This window comes from Onychomys torridus, chromosome 11, assembly GCF_903995425.1.
Source record: "Onychomys torridus chromosome 11, mOncTor1.1, whole genome shotgun sequence".
In the NCBI taxonomy this organism is placed as follows: domain Eukaryota; kingdom Metazoa; phylum Chordata; class Mammalia; order Rodentia; family Cricetidae; genus Onychomys; species Onychomys torridus.
Window position 1 is genome coordinate 3295694 of NC_050453.1, and position 21874 is coordinate 3317567.

General features: G+C 47.4%; 1 protein-coding gene across 2 annotated transcripts in view; it reads right to left on the minus strand.

Annotated features, from left to right (window-relative positions):
- The window catches only part of Kcnh1 (potassium voltage-gated channel subfamily H member 1), a 309683-nt gene that overhangs the window by 216505 nt on the left and 71304 nt on the right, over positions 1 to 21874 (minus strand). The window contains exon 6 of one of the 2 annotated variants that reach the window (XM_036202710.1): positions 9115 to 9507. In XM_036202710.1, the coding sequence (XP_036058603.1) occupies positions 9115 to 9507 (393 nt within the window). Of the gene's footprint in view, positions 1 to 9033; positions 9508 to 21874 lie in introns of both variants that reach the window. The other variant, XM_036202709.1, reaches the window with a different exon arrangement.

A 21874-nucleotide genomic window follows, 5' to 3' on the forward strand; every position in this document is an offset into this window, starting at 1 on the left:
TTGTTTGTTTAAGGTCAGTGTAGCTAGAGAGATGAAGAGATAGCTCAGCAGTTAAGAGCACTGGCTAATCTTCTGGAGGACCTGGATTCAATTCCCAGCAGTTACATGCTGGTCATAAATGTCTGTATCTCTGGTTCCAGGGGTTCCAATGCCCTCTTCCAGCCTCTGCAAGCACCAGACACCAAATGGTGCCCAGACACACATGCAGGCAAAACACCCATACACATTAAAAGAGGATAATAATAACAGATTAATCAAATAAATGAAAGCATGCTGATTTGGACTCTAAATAGCAGAATACAGCAAAGGTTTATGTTAACAAGCAGGAACACACAGCACATAAGCACTAAAACATTCTGGTACAGCTTTAAATAAAAATTTACCAGACAGATACATTTCACAATGTTAAAAGGTTCAAATCACCCAAAATATATAAAATTTAAATTCTAAAACAAATGTATTTGTTCAAAAATCATTAACAATAGAGGGAGAAAGTCCTTGGACATAGGTATGAGAGTAGGGAGGAAAGAGATAAAGAGCAAAAGGAAAAGCATCGCCAAGTTCAGGAGCAAAACAGAAATTTGAATTGGTCATTGATTGTTAAATGCATTAAGTCCATAATTCAAAAATCTCTCAAAATAAAGGCCAGTGACATTTGTCACCAAGGCTGACAGCCTTAGTTTGATCCCCGGGACCCACAGTGAAATGAGAGAACTAATTCCTACATTGTGGCATGTGGCACTCAAATTCTCTCTCTCTCTCTCTCTCTCTCTCTCTCTCTCTCTCTCTCTCTCTCTCACTCACTCACACACACACACACACACACACACACACACACTTTTTAAAAAATCTAAAAATAGAAAATTACAACTCTAACTGCCTTGCTGATAAATTCTGTCCATTTAAAAAATCGAGGCAATGTTAAAAACTCAGTACAAAACTACAGCAAACATCACAAAAGGCTGCTTATACAGAAGAAATGTAAATAAATTTTATACATATGAAGAAATCAGTGATCAAACTGAGATCAGAAAAATCTGTTCCTGCATAGACATGAGACAGGTGTGACCCATGCCTATACAGATGTGTGGTAGGTAGGGATCTATGCCTGTATGGACATGTGGCAGGTAGATCCACGCCTGCAGAGAAGTGTGACAGGTGGAGATCCATGCCTATACAGATGTGTGACTGGAAGAGGTCCAGGTTACAGAGACACGTGGTATATGGAGATCCATGCCTGTATAGAAGAGTGGCAGGTAGGAAATTAGACTGAAGAGGAATGAAGAAAGGTTGGCATTTCAAAGAGATGGGCCAGGTCAGCTAGCTATGCACATCCATGTGGGCTGAGAAATGCAGCTTGACCCTTCACAAGTGTACAAACCCCACAGGTGCAGGCACAGGCACAGAGAAGGAAGCAGAGACAGAGATCCTGGTGGAAAATGGAAAGAGTACTAGAATGTGGGCTGGTCAAAAATGAGCCTTGAAGGAGGGTGGGAGGAGAAGAGAGACTCCAGGCCACAGAGCAGTATGTCTCTCATTGCCCTCCTCTCAAACGGGATCATTCCATGGGCCCTGTGCCAAGCACAGCACTTGAACCTGGCACTTTCACTGGAGCCCCTGTGGAAGAAGCTGTCCTTCCTTCCACAAGCAGGAACAAGAACAAAACTGCTCAGTCCATACACCCATGAGCAAGTCCTAGAAATGCTGGTGCTCCAGGGGCAGCCAGGGTATTGCTAACCTCTCCAGCCTGGTTCCCAGTGCTCACTTTGAGTTGGTGGGCATCTCTTGGAGCTGAGGGGCCAGAGCTTCAGGTGAGCAGCCTGTGTGGTTCAGTGACAGGCGCTGGCAAGTGTGCAGGGCTGGCTGGTGATAATGGGGCTGGTGGCAGCTCAAGACCTGGCCCAATGATCTCTCCTCAGAGAACAGCCACACCTCTCAGTTCCTCTGAGCTTACCCTCCACTTTTCCTTACCACAGACTCTGGACACACATGAGGCAGGTGTGCACTGTGGCATCCGTTTGTGGCTGCTTCCCAGCCCTCACCTGCCCTTTCTTTTCAGTACACACTCACTATAATTCCTCTGCTGCCCAGGGAAAGCAGGTGTAAGTGGACATCTGGGCTTTTCTTTCTGAATTGCAGCAACATGGGCCGACTGCATCCTATCACAGCGATGGGGGCTGTTGCACAAATCCTAAATGGTCTTATAATAAAAACCTGCAGCCAGATAACAGGGTAATGCTGAAAGATCGGAGGAAACAAGACACAGCCACTCCTCATCTCGCCAACTCCTCAGCCAAAAAGAAAAGATCCTGTCTCCACAAATCCTCACAGTGAATGCCTCTGAGTCCTCAGCTGAAAGACCTTGAGTTCCTGTCTCCTCTGCCTTATATGCCTTTCTCTGCCCAGCCATTTCACTTCCTATCTCAACCCTCCTACTGCTGGGATTAATGTTGTGTGACTCCCAAGTACTGGGGTTAAAGATGTGTGCCACCACTGCCTTGCTCTGTTTCTCTTTTAAACTGGATTAATCTCATGTAGTCCAAGATGGCCTTGAACTCTCAGAGATCCACATGGATGTCTGTCTCCTAAGTGCTAAGATTAAAGGTGTGTGTGCCACCACTGCCTGACCTCTATGTTTAATCTAGTGGCTGGCTCTGTCCTCTGATCTTCAGGCAAATTTTATTTACTAACGAGTAAAACAAAATATCACCACAGGGGTATTTTGTTTTTAATTACAGACATTATTTTTAGAGTACTTTTAGTTTATAGCAGAGTGGAGCTATAAGTGCAAAGAGCCAGCTGTTGTTAATGTCTTGCACTGGTCCAGTACAATGTAACCACTGAGTCAATGCTGGCACTTATGATTAGCAGAGGTCCACAGCTGGTGTCTCTCTAGCACAGTGTGTGGTTCAGACTAGTGCTAAGATATATGTCCATACCAATGTCACACAGCGTCACCTCTCTGCCCTGTACCTCCTCTTTACCTATTCCTCCTTCCCTCTAAATTCCTGGTGAGCTCCTCTCTCCTCTCGCCACGCTTCTGTTTTTTCAGAAATCCCTAACACTGGGATCCGAGAGTATGTAGATTTCTTTCATTTAGCAATATGTACCTAAGTTTCCTCCACATCTTTCCATGATGATGTATCTCTTTTCTTGGTGAAATAGTCCATGATAGGCTTAGACCACAAGTTTCCTAGTAACAGCAACTTTTGGAAGTCACCACTGAGGAGTGCTATTCATTTTAGCCTGGATCAGTGCAGACTCTGCCCTGGAATCTCCTCCTCCACTGGGTCCCCTGCACATAGACAGCAGGGCAGAGGTGATACCCGTGGATGCAGACAGATTCATCTCAGCAGCCTACAGTAGCTCCTTGGTATACGTCAGTGACCCTTCAGGTGCGTCACCATGACTGGAGGCACAAGGGACAGATACTAACTCATACTGCAGTGTTCTTGAATCTGTTCCCTTTTCTGTGGCCTTTGTACCTTTCCTGTCTGACAAAGGATTTCTGCTACCCAATTATGTTGGCAAAACTGAGAAGCAAAGCAGACAGCCGTCTCAGGGTGGGAAGAACGGCAGAGGGGTGTGTTCAAGGAGAGACTCGGGTGGAAGACTGGAGGTGCCTTCCCAATCTGAGGGAAGGGTGAGGCTGACCCAGGGTCTCACTCTATAGCCTAGGCTACACAATACAGGCTGTCTCAAACTCATGGTCTTTCTGCTTCAGCCTCCAGAGTAGCTGAGATTGGAGACCTTCAACACAAAGCCAGACTTCTTTTGGTTTTTTGTTTTTGTTTGTTTGTGTGTCTGTGTTTGTTTTGGTTTTTGTTTTGTTTTGAGGCAAGGTTTGTGTATCCAAGGCTTGCCTTGAACTCACTATCCCCTGCCTTAGCCCTGCACCAGCACAGCACACTGCAGCCAGCATCTTTAACAGCAGAAAACTGACCCATTGTGGTTTCCAGGCAGCAGCGATTTACAGTGATAGAAGGTAACAAGGGTCTAGGAACTAAAACATGGTCTTCTTGGCCACCCAACCCTCCAGCAAGGCAGCATGAGAAAGCAGAGGCTTAGGAGCAGGGAGCCCACAGGCCAGTCTCAAAACCTCAAGGCAGCAGGAACCAGGAAAAAGGACAGACTGCCTCTCTCCCTACTTACAAGACAGGGACAGCACCTCCTCTGCAGAGTCGGGCAGACCCAGTCCAAGGAGGCAGAGTGACGGGTACAGGGTCACACCCAGGTGGAAAATCACCCTCCTCTCACACCTCAGCTGTTTCTTTACTCCCCAAAGAGCAAAGCATATAGGGCTGTTAGAAGATAACAAGCCGCCACCATCAGCATGCCTTGCTCTCCATGACTATCAGCCCATCGCTGGCACCAGCTGGTTGGGCTGCTATATGTTACCTAGCCAAGAAGAAAGGTGATGCCTCTGGCCAGCACACCTAAACAGTGACCCATAGACGCACAGTCTTCCCCTTCCTCCCCTCTACACTTCCACACTGCAAGAGCAAACGCACACCACAGTTTTCTTAGGAGAGGGAAAGCTTTGACCCTCATGACCCCAGTTTAATCCAGGAAGCAAGCATGCCAGGCCAACATTCTGCCAAGGGCTCCAACATGCCCTTTCCAAGCTTGGGCTCACCCAGTTTCCAGACCTTCTGTCCTCTAACCCACCGAACTAATGTGCAGACATATTCCCAAGCAGCCTCCCGAGCAGATGATCACCCACAGATGAAGAATGACGTAAATGGAGGCCATCTACATAAGCAAAGTGAGTTGAAACAAAGGGGTCATTTTTCGGCTTGAACCACCAACAGGGTGATATCCACAAGCTGGATTCAAGACCACAGGCACTAGCAATTCTGTCCAGCTCTTTCTCAAGCCAGACCTAAGCTGGGTCCAATCTTCTCCTTTCAAGACTCCCTGCCACCACACACACACACGCAGCAAAGACACTGCAGCCTCGTCCCCTCTTCTTTGGTGGTCTCCACTGCCACACAGCCCACTAGCATAAAAGAGAAGACACCAGGGCCAATTAATTAAACTCCATGAACTTTTTTTTTAAATGACAAGTCAGTAGTTCCTTCTTCCTACACTCTCCCATGTAGTGGGTAGCTGTTCCAGCTTTGACCTGGAAGTACCAACCCCACTGAGGCTTTGATAACTATCATGCCCAGAAGGCGGAGCTGAGACAGGAGCCCTAAAGACCAGACATCTGGAGGTGCTGGCTCTCTTGGTTCCTGGATCCTGGACACTGGAGATAGACTGATCAGAGTTTTCCAGAGAACACAGCTGGACTGCGCCTCACCTTTTCCAGACCCTGTAACCTATCCCTTAACGTGTAAGTTACCCCACAAAATAAACCTCCCTTTTAACTACGTGGAGTTGCCTTAATATTTCAACCAATATCTGGTGCTCACATGAGAGAATAAGAATCTAGACCAGAGGGTGATTACTGTCTTAAGTCAGTAACGCTACAGACTCAGTCACAGGTAGTGAGAGCAGGTATGGAGTGTGAGCCACCAAACAATTAATCAGAGCACTACCTAAATGGACTTCACCTCACTTTCCCCAAGACTAACTCAAGTAGTGGGACGTCCCTCATGGCCCCCCAACCTCCTCAGCCCACCACAGGCCCAGCCCTTCCCTCCCATTGTGTTAATGGTAGCTTTTCCCAAAAGGGCGGCCTTGGGAACCAGTGGGTCTGCCTCTCCTTGGGCATCAGATCAACATCATGGCTGCCTCCTTCCCACCACCATACCCAATGCCCAGCTTCTCCTCCACCTTTTACAAACAAGCCAAGGGGCAGCCACGCACATTAGAAGTCAGTGTGGGGTGCTCCTGCTTCATCAGCTGTCATCAGGAAGAATGGAGGGAAGGCAGGAGGGGCGCCGGCAGTTCTGTGAGCAGGTGATCCGAGATCACAGGTGCAGCAGGCCCCCCGGGGTTCTCACCTGTGAGCTCAGGAGGTCCTGTCCATCTCTGACCTCCATTCATCATCTGCATCATCAATGCCCTACCTCCTTCACTCTCCATGGTACTGTGGGTCAAAGGGCAGAGGCAGGGCCTCTGGTCTTTACAAAGAGCTTCTGGAGGTAAGACCATGCAGAACTGACTTAGAGCCCAGAAGAACTGGGCTTGGAGCTGGTAGGGAACTCAGAGTGACAGGGACCAGGCTGCAGTTGTGACCACAGTGACGCCAGGAGGACCTGGGACCCAACTCCCAGCTTCCTCACATCACAGCTGGTGTGAAAGGCATACTTTCAACAGTCATCCAAAGCTTTAAAAGTGTGTGCTGACTGGATCCCTTCAGCCAGGAACTACTTATGATCATGAGCTGGTAAGAGCGCTGGTTCCAAGCCTTTGCCAACACAAAGCCACAGATAACAGACACCTTTCCTACCACCAACGCATCCCACAATCCTGGAAATCACAGGCCAGAACTGGGTGCTCGGAATAGAAGACGTTCCAATCCAGCACACACAGTGCCTGAGGACAAGCTCTCCATCCTGTTAGCCTCCAGGGCATGGAGCCACACTTCCATACATGTTTGCAGCTCTGCCAGATCCTATTGTGAACCCATGGAAGCTGAAGACCTGTTCCATTAGCTGCAAACTTCCAGCATCACTGCTATAAATAGCACATGGCTTATTTTACTAACCTAAGTAGCTCTGTGTGTGTGTGTGTATTTATATGTATGTGTGTATAGTGTGTGAATTATATATATATATGTGTGTGTGTGTGTGTGTGTGTGTGTGTGTGTGTGTATGGTATATATATGTATATGTTTGTGTATGTATGTGTGGACATGTGTGGGCAATGTGTATATGGTATTCATTTGTGTGTGTGTGTGTGTGTGTGTACATGTGTGTATGGTGTCTATGTGTGTGTGTGAATGTTCACATGTGTCCACAGTACACAGCAGCAAGAGGAAGACATCTAGTACCTTACTCTATCACTCTCCACCTTGTTTTGAGACAGGGTCTCTCACTGAAACCGAAGCTCAGCTCCCACGAGGCTGGCTGGCCAGCAAGCTCCCAGGATTTGCATTGTCTGAACTCCCAGCAATGGAGCTACAGGCATGTAGCTACACCTCATTTCTTCTTTCACCTGCATGGTAGGATTTGAACTCAGGTCCTATTGCTTTCACAAACAATCTTGCTCATGGAGCTCTCACAGCCCCTCAAGTGTTGGATTATTTGTTCATTGTAATATAAAATTTAATTTCCCATGTGTACATGAAATGCTCTTTTAGATTATAATAATTCATTTGAATTATCCAAACTAATGACACAAAATTTTTTGAAGATGCATTTGCACAAACACCTCCCAACATGCTCTGCAACTCACACTAAAGAATGCCAACATCCTCTTCAGAGGTGATTCTGAGCTTGTAAGCGGTCTATCCAGACTCATGTAATCTTCTGGCAAAACTCAGAAGCCATCCAGGAATTAGCCCTTGAAATGCTTGCACACACCTGTGATGCCAGCACTGAGAAGGCTGAGGCAGGAGGATTGTAAGTTTAAAGCCAGCTACATTACAAGTATCAGGTTAACTACACAATGTAGTGGGTAGCTGTTCCAGCTTTGATCTTGAAACACTTCCCCTAGTGTAAGAGCAGGGAACTGCTACACCTGCCTATGACCTGCCCCTGGGGCGTGGCTGAGAGGGATCCTCCTAAGGCTCGAGGTGCTTATGTGCTTGTCCCTTTTGGATACCTCGTGGTCCTGGAAGCTGGATGGTAGACCAAGCCAGATTTCTCCGCTGGATGGTACCTCATCTCTCCCGGACCCTGTAACCAACCCCTACCTACTAGCTGTAAGTTACCCCAGAAATAAACCTCTCTTGATTACCAGATAAATTACGTGGAACTGCCTCATTAATTACAGTTATAACACAAGACCCTGTTTCAAAAACTATAAAGTATTTTAAAGCATAGCACACCAACAGAGCAGGAGCTGTTCTGGATCTAACGCATGTGTGCACCCAAGCTGTGTTTTCTGTACTCTAACCTTGGCAGCATTTGGTAGGGAAGCTACCCCTTAGCTAAAGAGTAACATGGCTGTTTGGTTTCCCTGCAGGAAGCAGCTGGTATCCTCAGGAAATGCAGAGGCACAGGGATGCCATCAGCCAGGGCTTCCTTCCAGGGATGGGAGTAGATTCTCCCTTCCCTAGAGGGCATGCCATGTTCAGCCCAGCTTCCAGGTGGCTGCCTAGATGCCCACAGTCAATCCTCCTGACCTCTCTGTTATCTAAGACAATGAGGTCCCAGTGCTGAACACATTGGCTTATCAAGTAAGCTGCCCTATCTTAATCCGGAATGGAGGAGAACTTCCCACTGAGCACCAGCCACATAGGAATCTACATCTGCTCTCAAAGTGATTGGCATCCTTGCCTTTTCAAAGAAGATCTGACCGGCCCAGGCTCCCTTCCTGCCACAAGCACCTGTTCAGCATCTACCTGAGCGCATCCTAATCCCAACACGGCTGCAGAATGTTTACAAGACTAAGACTCCAAAGCAGCAGACCCCCAAACCCACCACACTCGACCCCAGCATGTACCCAAGTAGCCTAGCAAAGTCACCTCCAAATTCACCCAGAAAACAGAACAAGAGGAAACGCATGGGTCACCACCAGTTACTAGCCTGTGGAACAGCTGGCGCCGGGTGCAGATAAGAGAAGGCCCCACCCTCAGAATATCCAACAGGTATACACCCAGAAGTTGAGTGCCAAAGGGGAGGCTCCCTGGTGCAGCGATCATGCACGGCTGCTTCTGCAGCCTCCCCTCCCTGAGCCAGCAGCTGCACTCCACACGGAGGAAGAGTGAGCCTTCAGTCTCTTCCGTACCCGTTCACTGACATGCAGGGCCTCTGGGCCTCCAAAGGATAGGAATGGCAGGCAGGGTATCCATGGCACATGCTCCCTCTGCTGCGGTCGCTCATGCTGCCTCCCACCCACTGGGTGACTCTGGTGCTGACCGCCCGCATTTCATTCAGCTTTAAAGACATGACAACAAGGTCCAAGAGTTGAGGGATGTACCTGACTCTCTCTCCCCTCCAGGGGCGGCGGAATCTGATCAGCAAAACCAATCTTCCCTGGATCACCCATAAAGGCACTAACCTCATCCACGTTCTCAAAGGCGTTGATGACGTCATAGGGCAAACAGGACAGAAGGTCGATCACAAACCATGTCTTCAGGTAGTTCATGCGGATAAGTTTGGGGTCAGAGATCACTTCCCCCGCTGGCCCGACAAAGGTGGTATGAAAATTCAGAACAATATCCACCAGAAAGATGACATCCACAATGCTGTCCACCACCAGCCAGGCCACGTTATTCTGCCTGGTTTTAAAGGAGACGTTGTAAGGGACTAGGATGGCTGTGTAGAAGGTCAAGATCAAGATGATCCAATCCCACGTGGTCTTAAAGACGCAGTAGTGTAAGATGATGTGAGGGGGTGTCTTTGGCGCCTCTTGCTTGTACTGGGGAAGGATGTCTGAGCCCAGCTGTAGGACCTGTCCAGAAAAACATGACCAAGAGAGACAAGGTTAGGGTTTAACAGAAGCATCTTACCAGTCGGTGTCTGCCAACGGCAAATGCTCGCAACTCTTTGAACAGATCATTAGCCACGATAACAGATGCTGAAGGAGGACGGGAGAATTTATGTGAGCATAGTAACAGAAGTGCTCATACCGAAAGGAGGGCAGCTGTCGTCTGGCTGACTATAAGCTGAGCAGTGTGCTAAATACTTCAACGGCATTTATTGTCTCGCTCATTTCTAAACACAACCTTGTTCGTTTCTTTCCCTCTAGACAATTTCATATATGACAAGCGAGACGCTGAACAGGAGAGTTAAGCAACTTTATTCAACCAGCATTTATATATTTATTGTTCTGCCCAGGAACAGTGTGGTACAGGCCCTGGGCATCCAGTAATGAAGAGAGAACACAGGGCCTACTTGCTTGGAGCTCAGTCTCATAGACATGCGGAGGATCACTTCAAACTGTGCTGAGGGCTGATTTGATGCCTTTCCTGAGAAAGAGGGGTGGGGGTAAGATAGCCCATCCTCTACCTGTGCACAGGGCTCTTCTGAGCTTGAGGCAGAATTTCTCTTCCTGTGAACAGGACCTCTTACTAGAGCAATTAAGGAAGCTTAGGGGCTGGCTAAGGGGTAGCTCAGTCAGTAGAGTGCTCCCCTAACATATACAAAGCCTAGGTTTGATCCCCAGTACCACAGAGGCCAGGTGTGGTGGTCCCTGCCTATAATCCCAACACTGGAGAAGGATCAAGGAAGTAAAAAAAATCAGAAGTTCAAAGTCACCTTGGCTACATAGTGAGTTTGAGATCAACCTGAGACATGTGAGACCCTGTCCCCCTCCCACCAAAAAAGGGAATCTCAGCTCAAAGAATAAAGCAAACAAAACCAACTAAATAGAATTGCTTCTGAAAACACAGAGTATTAACAAAGACACAGAAGGAGGCTCCCTTGACTTTGTTTCTTAGGTGCCTGGTCTTCGAAAGGAAGAAGTAACCAGGAAATACCAGGGCACTCAGACAATACCACTCTCCACACAAAAGCCCATTTCTCCAGCAAAAGGACCAGCACCACGCAGCTCCCAAAGACAGAATCTGCGAGACAATGACTGCTGGAGTGTGCTGCAGAGACTACTGTGCCCTCCGGCAAAGGTCCTCCCGGAAGGCTGCTTTCCCTTCCCCAAGCTTCCAAGGAAGCAGCCACCTTCTCTCCCTGCAGGGGTAAATCATGCAGAGGAGGGAGCCCTCAGCACACCCCAGCAGTATGAGGTCAGCCCTGCTACCCACAGCCCAGAATGGTACCAATGCAAGAAGAAAGAGTTGGGAGGAGGGACCACTCTGGTCACCGCACAACAAGGAGCACACTGCTAGACACAGAGCCCCAAACCAAAGCTCTAGGAGAGATCTAAAGTCAATATTCAAAACTTCCAAGTCCACAAATGCCATTCATTATACAAAGAACTTCAAGAAGAACAAACTGAGTGAAAAGTAGTTCATCATAGATGCCAGCACCAAAAATGGCAAAGACATCAGAAGCATCCAACACGGGATGTCTTGGGCACACTTGAAAACAAATGGAAAACACAGGAAGCCCTGGCATAGAAAGAACAGATACAAAGAAGAGTCAGATGGATGCTTCAGACCCCGCCCCCAATACAGTAGCTGATTTTAAAAAGAAATCCAGTGGGCAGCCTCAGCAACGGAACCTTCAGGGAACGGAGGAGTAAGTAATAAGAAGATAAAAACACAACTGGAATCATCCTGCGGTTCCTGTTCTGTGACAGACATGACCACAGCAATTCAGAGAGAAGGGCACAGTACAAGAGAACCAAATCACCAGGAAGACGGGGTGAGCCTCACGTGAACGCACTGAAAAGAATTTCAGAGTGCATGAAGCAAAAACTTATAGAAATGAAGGGGGAATGCATCCATGGCACATCTCTCTCCAGGAATGGTAGAGCACTAGGTAGAAAATTAGCAAGGATGGTGGAAGATGTAGCTCAGTGGTAGAGCGCTTGCACAAGACCTTGAGTTCCATCCTGAGCATAAAGTAAGAAAAAGGGAAGGAAAGGAGAGGGAGGGAATTCCCAAGGTCATAGAATTTGATGATACCAAGAAGCCATTGAATTTGATACTGATAGAACCCTCTTCCCACAGGAGCAGAACATCCAGTCTCTTCAAAGGTTCACAGAGCATTACCCAGAGAGCCTTTGCTTGTCTATCAGACAACCCCAAACACTTAAGAAAAACCACACAGCACCTATCCTCCACCCACACATGCTGTAAATCGATCATGGAAAGACAGCAAGAAAATATCCAAACACTTGAAAACTAAACAGCACATTCTTTAATAATCCATGGGCAAATAGAAGTATCAAAAGACAATTTAAAATACGCTGAATTCAAAGGGATCAAAAACTCAACACATCAGAGCTGTGGAACACTGCTGAGGAGAAAACTCAGTGTTATGCAAGCACTCCACCACTGAGCTACCTACATCTTCCACCCTCCTGCTAATTTTCTCCCTAGTGCTCTGTCGTTCATTGACAAAGATGTGCCATGGATGCATTTCCCCCTTCATTTCTATAATGCTGCTGAGGCAGAGCTGAAAGGGAACGGTGCAGAGATAAAAGTGAGAGTCTCTAGCCAATAATCAACCTCTGCCCCAAGAACCTCTGTGGAGAACCAGCTAGAGCAAAGCAAGCAGAAAAAAATCATAAACACAACAGAAGCCAAGGCAAAGAAAGAGAGGACTCCAGGACTGGGGCGGGGCAGGGGGTGAACTACAGCTCGGTTATTAAGGCCCTGGGTTCACTCCCCAGCACCAGAATATGAAGTCAAAATGGCATAGACTGACAAAGAGAAACGATGATGACTGAGTTGTAGATTATCAACAGGGAACCCCAGAGACAAGGAAAAACATCAAGGAAGGATGATGGCAGCTCGGTACTTAGAAGCTTCAACAAATGGATCCCAAAGACACACAGTGTGGCAACTCACAGCCCAGACCCAGGGGATCTAGACCCACATTCTTACTGTTAAAACTCCCAAAGCAGAACTGTCCAGGCCCAGGTGGTTTTCATGAGAACATCTCCAAATTTAAAGACGAAATCACATCGATTTTATACAATTTCTTGCAGAAAATAGGATCAGAAGGGATGGTTTTCAATCCATTCTGTGAAATGAGCATTACCTTGATTCCCAAGCCAAAGACTGCACAGAGCACTACAAATATCCCTCATAAACATATACATAAAAGTCCCTAACAGCTGGCAGCAGAGAGCACTTAGCAGCATTCAAAATGAATTACTATAGCAGTACATTCCAGAAGTGCAAGCTAATTCAATACCTGAAAAATCAGTGGATGATAAAATTCAGGACCCATTCATGATATTTTAAAAAACACCTCAGAAATAGAAATATGAGGGAATTTCTAAAACTTTCAAAAAGGAGGGAGACAGGGATGGAGAAGGAAGATAGGAAAGAGAAAGAGGGCGGGGGTGGTGGGGGATGGGGGGAACAGGTCCTGAGATCTACAGCTAACTACTTTACAAGAAAAACCCAAGTGCTATCCCATTAACATGACGAAAGGCAAGAACCAGGCTTAGACTTGTGCTCAGCCTGTGTCACCACCACAGTAAAGCTGGACGACGGCATCCAGATCAGAAGGGCAGCCACCCAACCAGCCCATTTCCACAGAGCACAGTGGTCTCTGTGGAGCCGCTCTGAGAATCCACAGAGAAACCTGCAGAATGAACAGGGCACTTAGCAAGTTCAACAAGAGAGGAGAAACATATGAAAGTCATCACATTCCTATACCACAGACACGAGCACCGAAATGTTACACTACCATTTATAAATGCTGAAAAAACACGTAGGTGTAAATATAGAAAAACGTGTCACACTCAAATGTCGAAAACAACAACATGTTGATGGAACCAAGCCAAGAAATGAAGAGACACTGTGCTCAGAACTTGGAAGACCCAACACACTAAAGATATCCATTCTCCCCAAATGGACATCTAAGTTTAGCACAGTTCCTATCAAAATGCTAGCAAGAATCTTTGTGGATACATATGCTCAAAAACATGCCACAATTATGTGGAAGGGCAAAAGAATGAGAACGTCTGAAGTAATTTTCAATAAGAATGAAGTCATTGAAACTTGCCAAGTTATATACATTAAACACATGTAGGTTTCTTGGTTTTGTTTCTCTCCCCCTTGGGGGGAGGCATTACTTGAGTATCAATTATACCTCAGTAAAGAAGAAAGTGGGGGACTGGTATAGCTGATTTCAGGATAACTACAGCTGCAGTCTTTAAGACCTGACTGTTGCAGAAGATTAAACACAGAAAAGAGAACAGAGCAGAGGATCCAGAGAAAGGCCTGCACAAACATGCCCAAGCGCCTTTCATACCACCAAGGCAGGGGAGTACTCACAGGCCAAAAAACAAACCCTTACCCATGCTTCACACCTTATCTGAAAATGAACCCAAACTTCACTGGATGCAGATGTAAATGTAAAACCACATTTCAGGAAAAAATTTATGAGAAAAGCTTTAGGACCTTGAACTCAACGGCAAAACCACAATCTGTTAAATGAAGCACAGACACACTGGACTTTACAAGGACAAAAAGACAGGCATGATCAGGAAGGGATGCCTGCAGAGCAGCATCCACAAAGGCCTGGCACACAGAATACACCATCTCAAATTCAACAAGAGGAAAACAATTATCAGAAAACATAAACAGGCGTGACCAGCCTTTCACTGTAAAGGTACAGACAGCAAATGAGAACATTAGCCACAGGGAAGCACAGAGAACCACAAGGAGGCATTCCTGCACACCTGTCAAAACATCTGAGAGGGAAAGGCAGTGCTGGGTACCAAATGCAGGTGAGAAGAAAAATGACTGGACCTTTCATGTACCGCCAGAAGTAACGTCAAATGGAATGGCCATCCCAGAAGAAGGTGGCAGGTTACGGCACTCAAAGAGTGAGTGTCATATAGCTGAGTAATCACACACAGTCCAAACATGCTCACATAAAAACCTGTGCAAAAACATTTACAGACACTTTACTCACCATAGACAAAATATCAGCAGTACCCCTGGTAGCCTTCAGTGGACACAGGGTTAAGCAATCTATAATACATTTATACCAGGAAATTCAAAGCAGCACCACAAACATGTGCATTATACATACAGGCATACATACTCGCCTGATTCTCAGGGTAAAAGAATTTCAGGTTTATGATTCATATAACATACTTTTAGTATGCATATGTGGATGCATCTATATGTGCTGGGGTGTGTGTGTGTGTGTGTGTGTGTGTGTGTGTGTGTGTGTTTTGTTTTTATTTTCAGATACGGTCTCTACATTAGCCTTGAGCTAGCCAATTAGGCCAGCCTAGGGTTCTACATGTCTACATCTCTTAGCACTGGACATACTAGGAATACACACTGAGCATTCTTATAAGTGTTCTGGGGGTCAAATTCGGGTCCTTGCACTTTGTGGACTGTGCTATCACCCCAGTCCTTACTACAGGTTTATAATTCCATTTATATAATGTACTTGAGATAACAAAATTATAAAAGTAGCTCAAAAAATGGCTGCCAGGGCTGAAGAGGGGTAAGAGAAGAATGTGGGTGTGTGGGCTTATTTAGTTCTGTTATTTAGAACTATCTGTGAATATTTAGTTATCTGAAATAAGGTTAGTTTTTAAATACCAACCAAATGTAGGTTATGAATGTTATGGAGAAAGGGCCCCAGGAATCCAGTGAAGGGAAAGGCAGGTAGAAGGGAGATGAGGTCTTAGGGTTTGTTGTGTTTTTCAAGACACAGTCTGAGGGATACACTACTCAGCTAGACCTCTCAAGAATCCAGCAGCAAGTAGCCACACACTGCTTACAAACTGAAGCCACCTGCAGCTCCTTAGTTCTGGGTAACAAACCCTCAGGAGGAGATGTCCTTTCTGAGAGAAGTGGCCATGCCTGTGACCATTTGATAAAATCCACAATTATTTCTAAATAGATTTTCCATCCCAAATCTCAGGCACTCTGAGGCCCTGCCAGAGGAAGGGGGGCCTGGGTCAATGGCACCTTCCCATCTCTCCACAGTGCCAGGCTGACCACATTCTCCTCCTACAGCTCTCCCTACAGGAGTACTCCAGAGGAACTGACGGAGGCCCTGAGGTAGGCGGGAGGGGCTGGTGGAGAAAGGTGTTCATTTCCCTCTTCCCGTCTCCGAGACTCTGCCTCTCACACTTCAACCACACACCAGCGTTCCAGAAGTAGATCTGAACACTAGGACTTCTTTTTCCCTCTGTCCATTTCTCATGTGTGCATCATTTGCATGTGTGTGTGCACGCGCGCATGTTTTTGCGTGTGTGTGTGTGTGTGTGTGTGTGTGTGTGTGTGTGTGTAGATGCACACGTGGGGGGGGTACCTGAATGTGGATGTGGAGACCCAGGCTGACATCAGAAATCAACTTTGCTCACCTCCCATCTTATTCGCTGAGGCAGGGTCTCTCAGTCAAACCCAGAGCTCACAGCTACAGCTGTCTCTGCAGACCCCTTGCTCTGGGGCTAACACAGGGGGGCTGCCACACACCCAGCCTTTACATGGATCCCTGGGGACTCCTGAGCCACCTCCCAAGCAAATGTGAAACATTCTCTTTACAAGAACAGACCTGAGAGTCTGACTGAAGCTCCTGCGGATGTGACTCTGCTGAGAACTCTCGGCGTCATCATGACATTGTGAAAAGCAGAAATAACGTGGAATTCTGCAGAGCAAGCGCTTTATTTACAGGAAATCGATACCCTTAAGAAAATTTCCTGACCAAGAGAGACCATTTTGCCTCCAGTAAACTATCTGGCTACAATCACTGTTTATAGTAAATACAGTGACAAATGACTGATTATTCATATTGATCAGAAAAGATTCCCATGAGATGGACTACCCTCCTCCTCAGGAAGTGAACATGACGATGGATTCCCAGCTTTGCTCCATCAAGTGCCTCCCCTCATCCGGGACCTTCAGTATATCATTATTCGGAACAGGGCTTATGGCAGCTGAGGAGACAAGAAAATCTATAATGTGCCTCCTGCAGAAGCATGAGGACCAGAGTTCAGGGCCCAAAACCCTCACAGAAAAGTCAAGCCTGGTAGACCATGCATGTGATCCCAACACTGGAGAGGAGAAGATGGAGAGATCTGGCCAGCCAGCCTTGCCTACTCAAAGCCAAGCCAGTGAGAGAGCCTATCAGGAAAAAGTGGACTGTGCTTTAGGAATGACAACTGAGGTTGACCCTTGGCCTTCATACACAGAGGGACAGAGAGAGAGAGAGACAGAGAGAGAGACACAGAGACAGGGGCTGGTGTCCTCCAAAGAGCCAGGTCCTCAGGCCTCGGAGTCAAAGCAGGCCTGATACAGACCTTGCCCAGCTCTAAGTGTATGTCCCGGTTCCATGCTCAGTGCTCTTCAAGCTGGCAGAGGAACTGAGCTTCCCCCGGTGTGGAAAACAGGATGCTCATGGAGAACGAGCTGGTCTGCAGATCCTGGAACCATAACACAGTGACCTCACCCACAGCTTTTCCACCCTCAGAGCATGGGCAGGCACCTCTGGCTTCCTCCTTTGGTCTTGCACAAGTCTGGGAGGCAGAGAGCTCATGGCCCTTTTGCACACCCTTACTATCCCAGAAAGTGACTATTGCTGCAACGAAGCCCATGACCAAAGCAACCTGGGGAGGAAAGGGTTTATGTGGCTCATACTTCCACATCACTGTTCATCACTGGAGGAAGTCAGGACAGGAACTCAAACAGGGCAGGAACCTGGAGGCAGGAGCTGAGGCAGAGGCCATGGTGGGGAGCTGCCTACTGATTTGCTCCTTGTGGTTTGTTCAGCCTGCTTTCTTATGGAGCCCAGGACCACCAGCCAAGGGATGGCCCCACCCACAATGGGGTGCCCTCCCCCAATCACTACTTTTAAAAATGTCCTACATGCCTACTTACAGCCAGATGTCAAGGAGGCAATTTCTCAATTGAGAGGTCCCTCCTCTCAGAAGACTACAGCTTGTGTCAAGTTGACATAAAACAACCCAGCACACTTCCTAAGGGTGGACTTGGATCAAATCTATCCCTCAGCCAAGCTGAGTTCCCCCAAGGCAGAAGGCATTTCTCCGAGCATGGTGTCACCTGTTCCTGCTCCCCCTCAGCCTCTCTGTAGGACATTCGAGCAAGGCACGTTTCTGCCATACGTGCTCTCCACAGGCCTAGATTGACAGGGCTGGGGATGCTCCCCATCAACACTGACTCTGCAGGGAAATAGTGCTTGGAAAGCCGCTCTGGCCCATGTCTCTAGCACTCTCCTTTCCAAAGACCTCTGTTGCATTTTTAAATTCTTAGTCAGCCTGTGAGAGTGCTATGGATGTGGAAACAGAGGCTCCATGTAACAGAGGGAAAATGACTCACCCTACGTCACAACAAGGCTGAGCAGGCAGAGGGGGTGGGAGTGGAAAGCAGCCAGTGACACGCGGCGCCATGTCTCCTGAACTCCCAGGAGATAAACCAGCTCCAAGTACCCAAGTGTCACCACTGCTGCATGTGTATAGGCACCTCACACAGCCCAGTGACACACGTCGTCTCCTGCACCCCCAGGAGACAAAAAGGATTTCACTTACTTACAGGCTGGGAAATAGATCACAAAGGCAAAGGGTTTGCTCACAGCCTTACTGCACACTACAGAGAAAACATTAATCCAAAATCCAGTTTCCTGATTCAATATTCTTCTTGTATAACATGCCAACTCTGGCTGGCTTGACTTATCCATAGGGATAACACAATATGTCATCTTGTCAGCCAAGAAAGCCCAGCTCCCAGTTGAAGGCACCCTCTCCCAGCATCAACCTTCTCTAGAACTTTCCATTAAGGTCCTTGTCCTAGCTACATTACTGTTGCTGGCATAAAAAAGATCCCGACCAAATGCAACATGCAGGATAAAAGGTTCATGGGGCTGACAACCCCAGGTTATAGTCCATCACAGTCGCAAACTCAAGGTGGCCGGCGCTCAAAGCGGCCGGTCATACCACATCTACAGTCAAGAGGAGAAAGAAGTGAATTCACCCATGCTGCCTGCAGGCTCTCACCTAGCTTCGTCCTTTATACAATACAGGAACCTATGCCTAGGAATCCACCGTGGCATGGGGCTTCCTGCTTCGTTAACAGTCGAACAATCTCCCACAGACATTCCCACAGGCCAGCCTGACCTAGATTATTTTTCATCTGAAAGTTTCTTCCCAAGAGATTGGGTTTTTGGCAAATTAATTGAAACTAACTACCACAGTTCCAAACCAGCCGGGATGGCCTGAGTCTGTGCCCCTTTAGAAGCATCAACCCACACGCAGCAGAGACAAGGAAATGACATCATCACTGAGATGGATCAGAGGCTGTGATCTCTTCGTTTAGCCTTTCAGCTACCCCTCAGTCTGGGTTCACAAATTTGGCTAAAAGCCCAACTACAAGAGACCCTCATCTTCCGGCAGTCTTGGGTCTACAAGCTGGACTCCACATTCACCCTGCCACCTCCTCCTGCTTCAGAAGAGGGTGTGTGGTTCCTGTCAAAGCTAACCCTTTGCCTGCTTTGAGCCTCCTCTTCTCCCACCTCATCCAGTGTTTTATCGCTATGCCTTCCTATGGCATCCCTCCGCTCTTCCCCTTAACCTCTCTGTGGACACAGGTTCTTTCCACCACATCTTTAGACACAAAACTCCTTCTCCTTCTCCTGCTCCTTCCCCTGCGGCCAGACTCTCAAAGAGAGAAGCTGGTGCCTTCACTTTTGGCTCTCAGGTACCTTCCTCACATCTTATCTGACTGCTGCCTTCCAGTGTGTAGAAACTGCCAAGGTCACCAGCAATGTCCATGTTGTTAAATGCACTGGACTCCCATCACCTTCTCCCCCTCTCCCTCCGCTCTCCCTCGGAGGCATTCTAGAGATATATTTTTTCTCTTCTCTGTTGTTTAAAGGTGTATGTGTGTGTTCATGTAAGTGTGCAGGATGGGCATACATGGATGCACATGCATTTGGAGTCCCAGAGTTTCTGTTGAGTGTTTTCCTCAATTGTTATCTACTTTTGAGGCAGGATCTCTGTTTAACCCAGAGCTCACCAGCTGGCTAGCTGTAGCTGGTTTGCCCCAGGGATCCTCTCTCTGCCCCCTCAGCGCTGGGATTTCAGGCAGGCACCATAGCTGCCCACTTTTTACATGGACTCAGGGGACCCAAACTCTGATCCTCACTCCTGGACAGCAGGCACTTCACCCACTGGGCCATCTCTCCCGCCTACATGGCTTCCTTCTTGGACGCTGCCCACTTGGCTTTCTCTCCAGCTGTTGCACCACGATGTGCAGCTCAGACGACCCTTCAGGAGACCCAATCTGTCGGGAAGTGCGCTGCCTCTGTCACCACATAAAAGTGACTTGGGATCCACTCACTGTGTCCAGTTACAACTCCATCCCAGGCTCCACCCTCTTTGGAAACACTATAGTCAGCTATGGACCCAGTTATGGTAGATCCCTGGGACCCACTGTGTACCTGAAACCTGTATCTGTCAGTCTACCCCTTCTGCCCTCCCTGCCTAAGGCCCCTAGAAGGCACCCTTAGCCGCCAGAAGGTTTTCACAGGGGCGTAGCCTGGAACGGTGCCCTTTACTGTGTGTCTGCTCTGAGCTCCACCAGAAATGAATAAGTCGTTCTTTTTATGTCGCTTAGCTCCTGTAACTCCACGAGGCGCCCTCTGTAATCAAGAAGGAACTAAGGCGTGGAATAGTAAACGAATCTGTCCCAAACCAAACAGTTTGAAGCTGTGTAGCCAGCGCGGAAACCCTCGTCAAGGTCAACTCCAGCATTATATTTTCAAGGTGTTGGCTCCTGGGTTGTGTGCTTTAATACATTTTAGTCTTTATTGGTTCATGAAAAAAACATTATTTCATGGAGGACAAATATGAAGCTGATTAAGTGGAGAAGCTAAGACAGAAACCCAGGTCAAGAGGGCAAGATTCAAAATCCCATCAACTGACCAGCAGAGAACAGTGGAAAATTACACAAACCACATGCGTGATGCTCAGGCAGTTCACATGCTCTAGCTGGCACATTGAAAAGGAGTCATGGAACACAGATACAATTAAAGTAACATTCATTCTAATTACTCGGTATATCCAAAATATTATCTCAACACTAAACCAACATATGACGGGTGAGATTTATTTTATCTTTCTTCACACTAAATTCATCTTTATTTCATATCTATGGTGCCTTTCAATTCAGGGACACCACATCTCCTTTACTCAGTTATCATGCACAGTCAGTGCTCAGCAACCAGGGCAACACAGGTCCAAATCGAGGACTAGGACCACACCACAGGAACATCCTAAGTTGGGCTCAACAAATGCAGGCCTTTTTTCTCAAAAGCAGATTTGTAATGTGAAGGGACACTAGCCCACTTGAGCATGTGGCTCTTGCCCTCCCCCACCCCATCTGCCCTGCTAAAAACCATTAGGTTATACTCCTGGCGCTAGCCCCCAAGGTCTATTCCCTTATTTGTCCACTTCCACCTCCTGAGGCTGACTACCAAGGCCCAGATATCTATCAGAAGCCCCCTTTAGTTCACCTAATAAACATGACCAATTAAAATTAAACACCTCATCCTAACAAGGAGTTTCTCCTTTTACCTTTACAAACCACCACTTGCCTATGGGCCACATCTGTCTCCTCTCTACCCAGAATCCTTTGTCCCCCTGGGACAAATCCCCCTGCCCCCTTTCCTTCCCCCTTCCCCCTTCCCCCTTACTCCCTATCTCCTTCACCACAGCACACTAGTCCATTCCAACCCAGACCTCCCCCACTTCTCCTCTTAAGACTGACACCAGCAAGGTCACTTGCTGCTGTTTTCCTGCCCAAGTCAGCAAGCAGCCACTTGAACTTTTCTCCCCAATTAATAAAGGCTCTCTCAGGGGTGGAGAGATGGCTCAGAGGTTAAGAGCACTGACTGCTCTTCCAAAGGTCCTAAGTTCAATACCCAGCAACCACATGGTGGCTCACAACCGTCTGTAATGAGATCTGGTGCCCTCTTCTCGCCTACAGCCATATATGCAGGCAGAACATTGTATACACAATAAATAAATGGATCTTTACAAAATAAATAAATAAAAATAAAGGCTCTCTCTGTGAAAACAGGTGTTTGAGTGTGGTTTGTACCTAATCCAGGGACTGGGAGGGAGCCCCCCCCCCCCTGCTCGGGGGTCCCTTCATAATGGATAAAATATACACATCTGAATTAAAAGTGTGCACTGTAGGCAA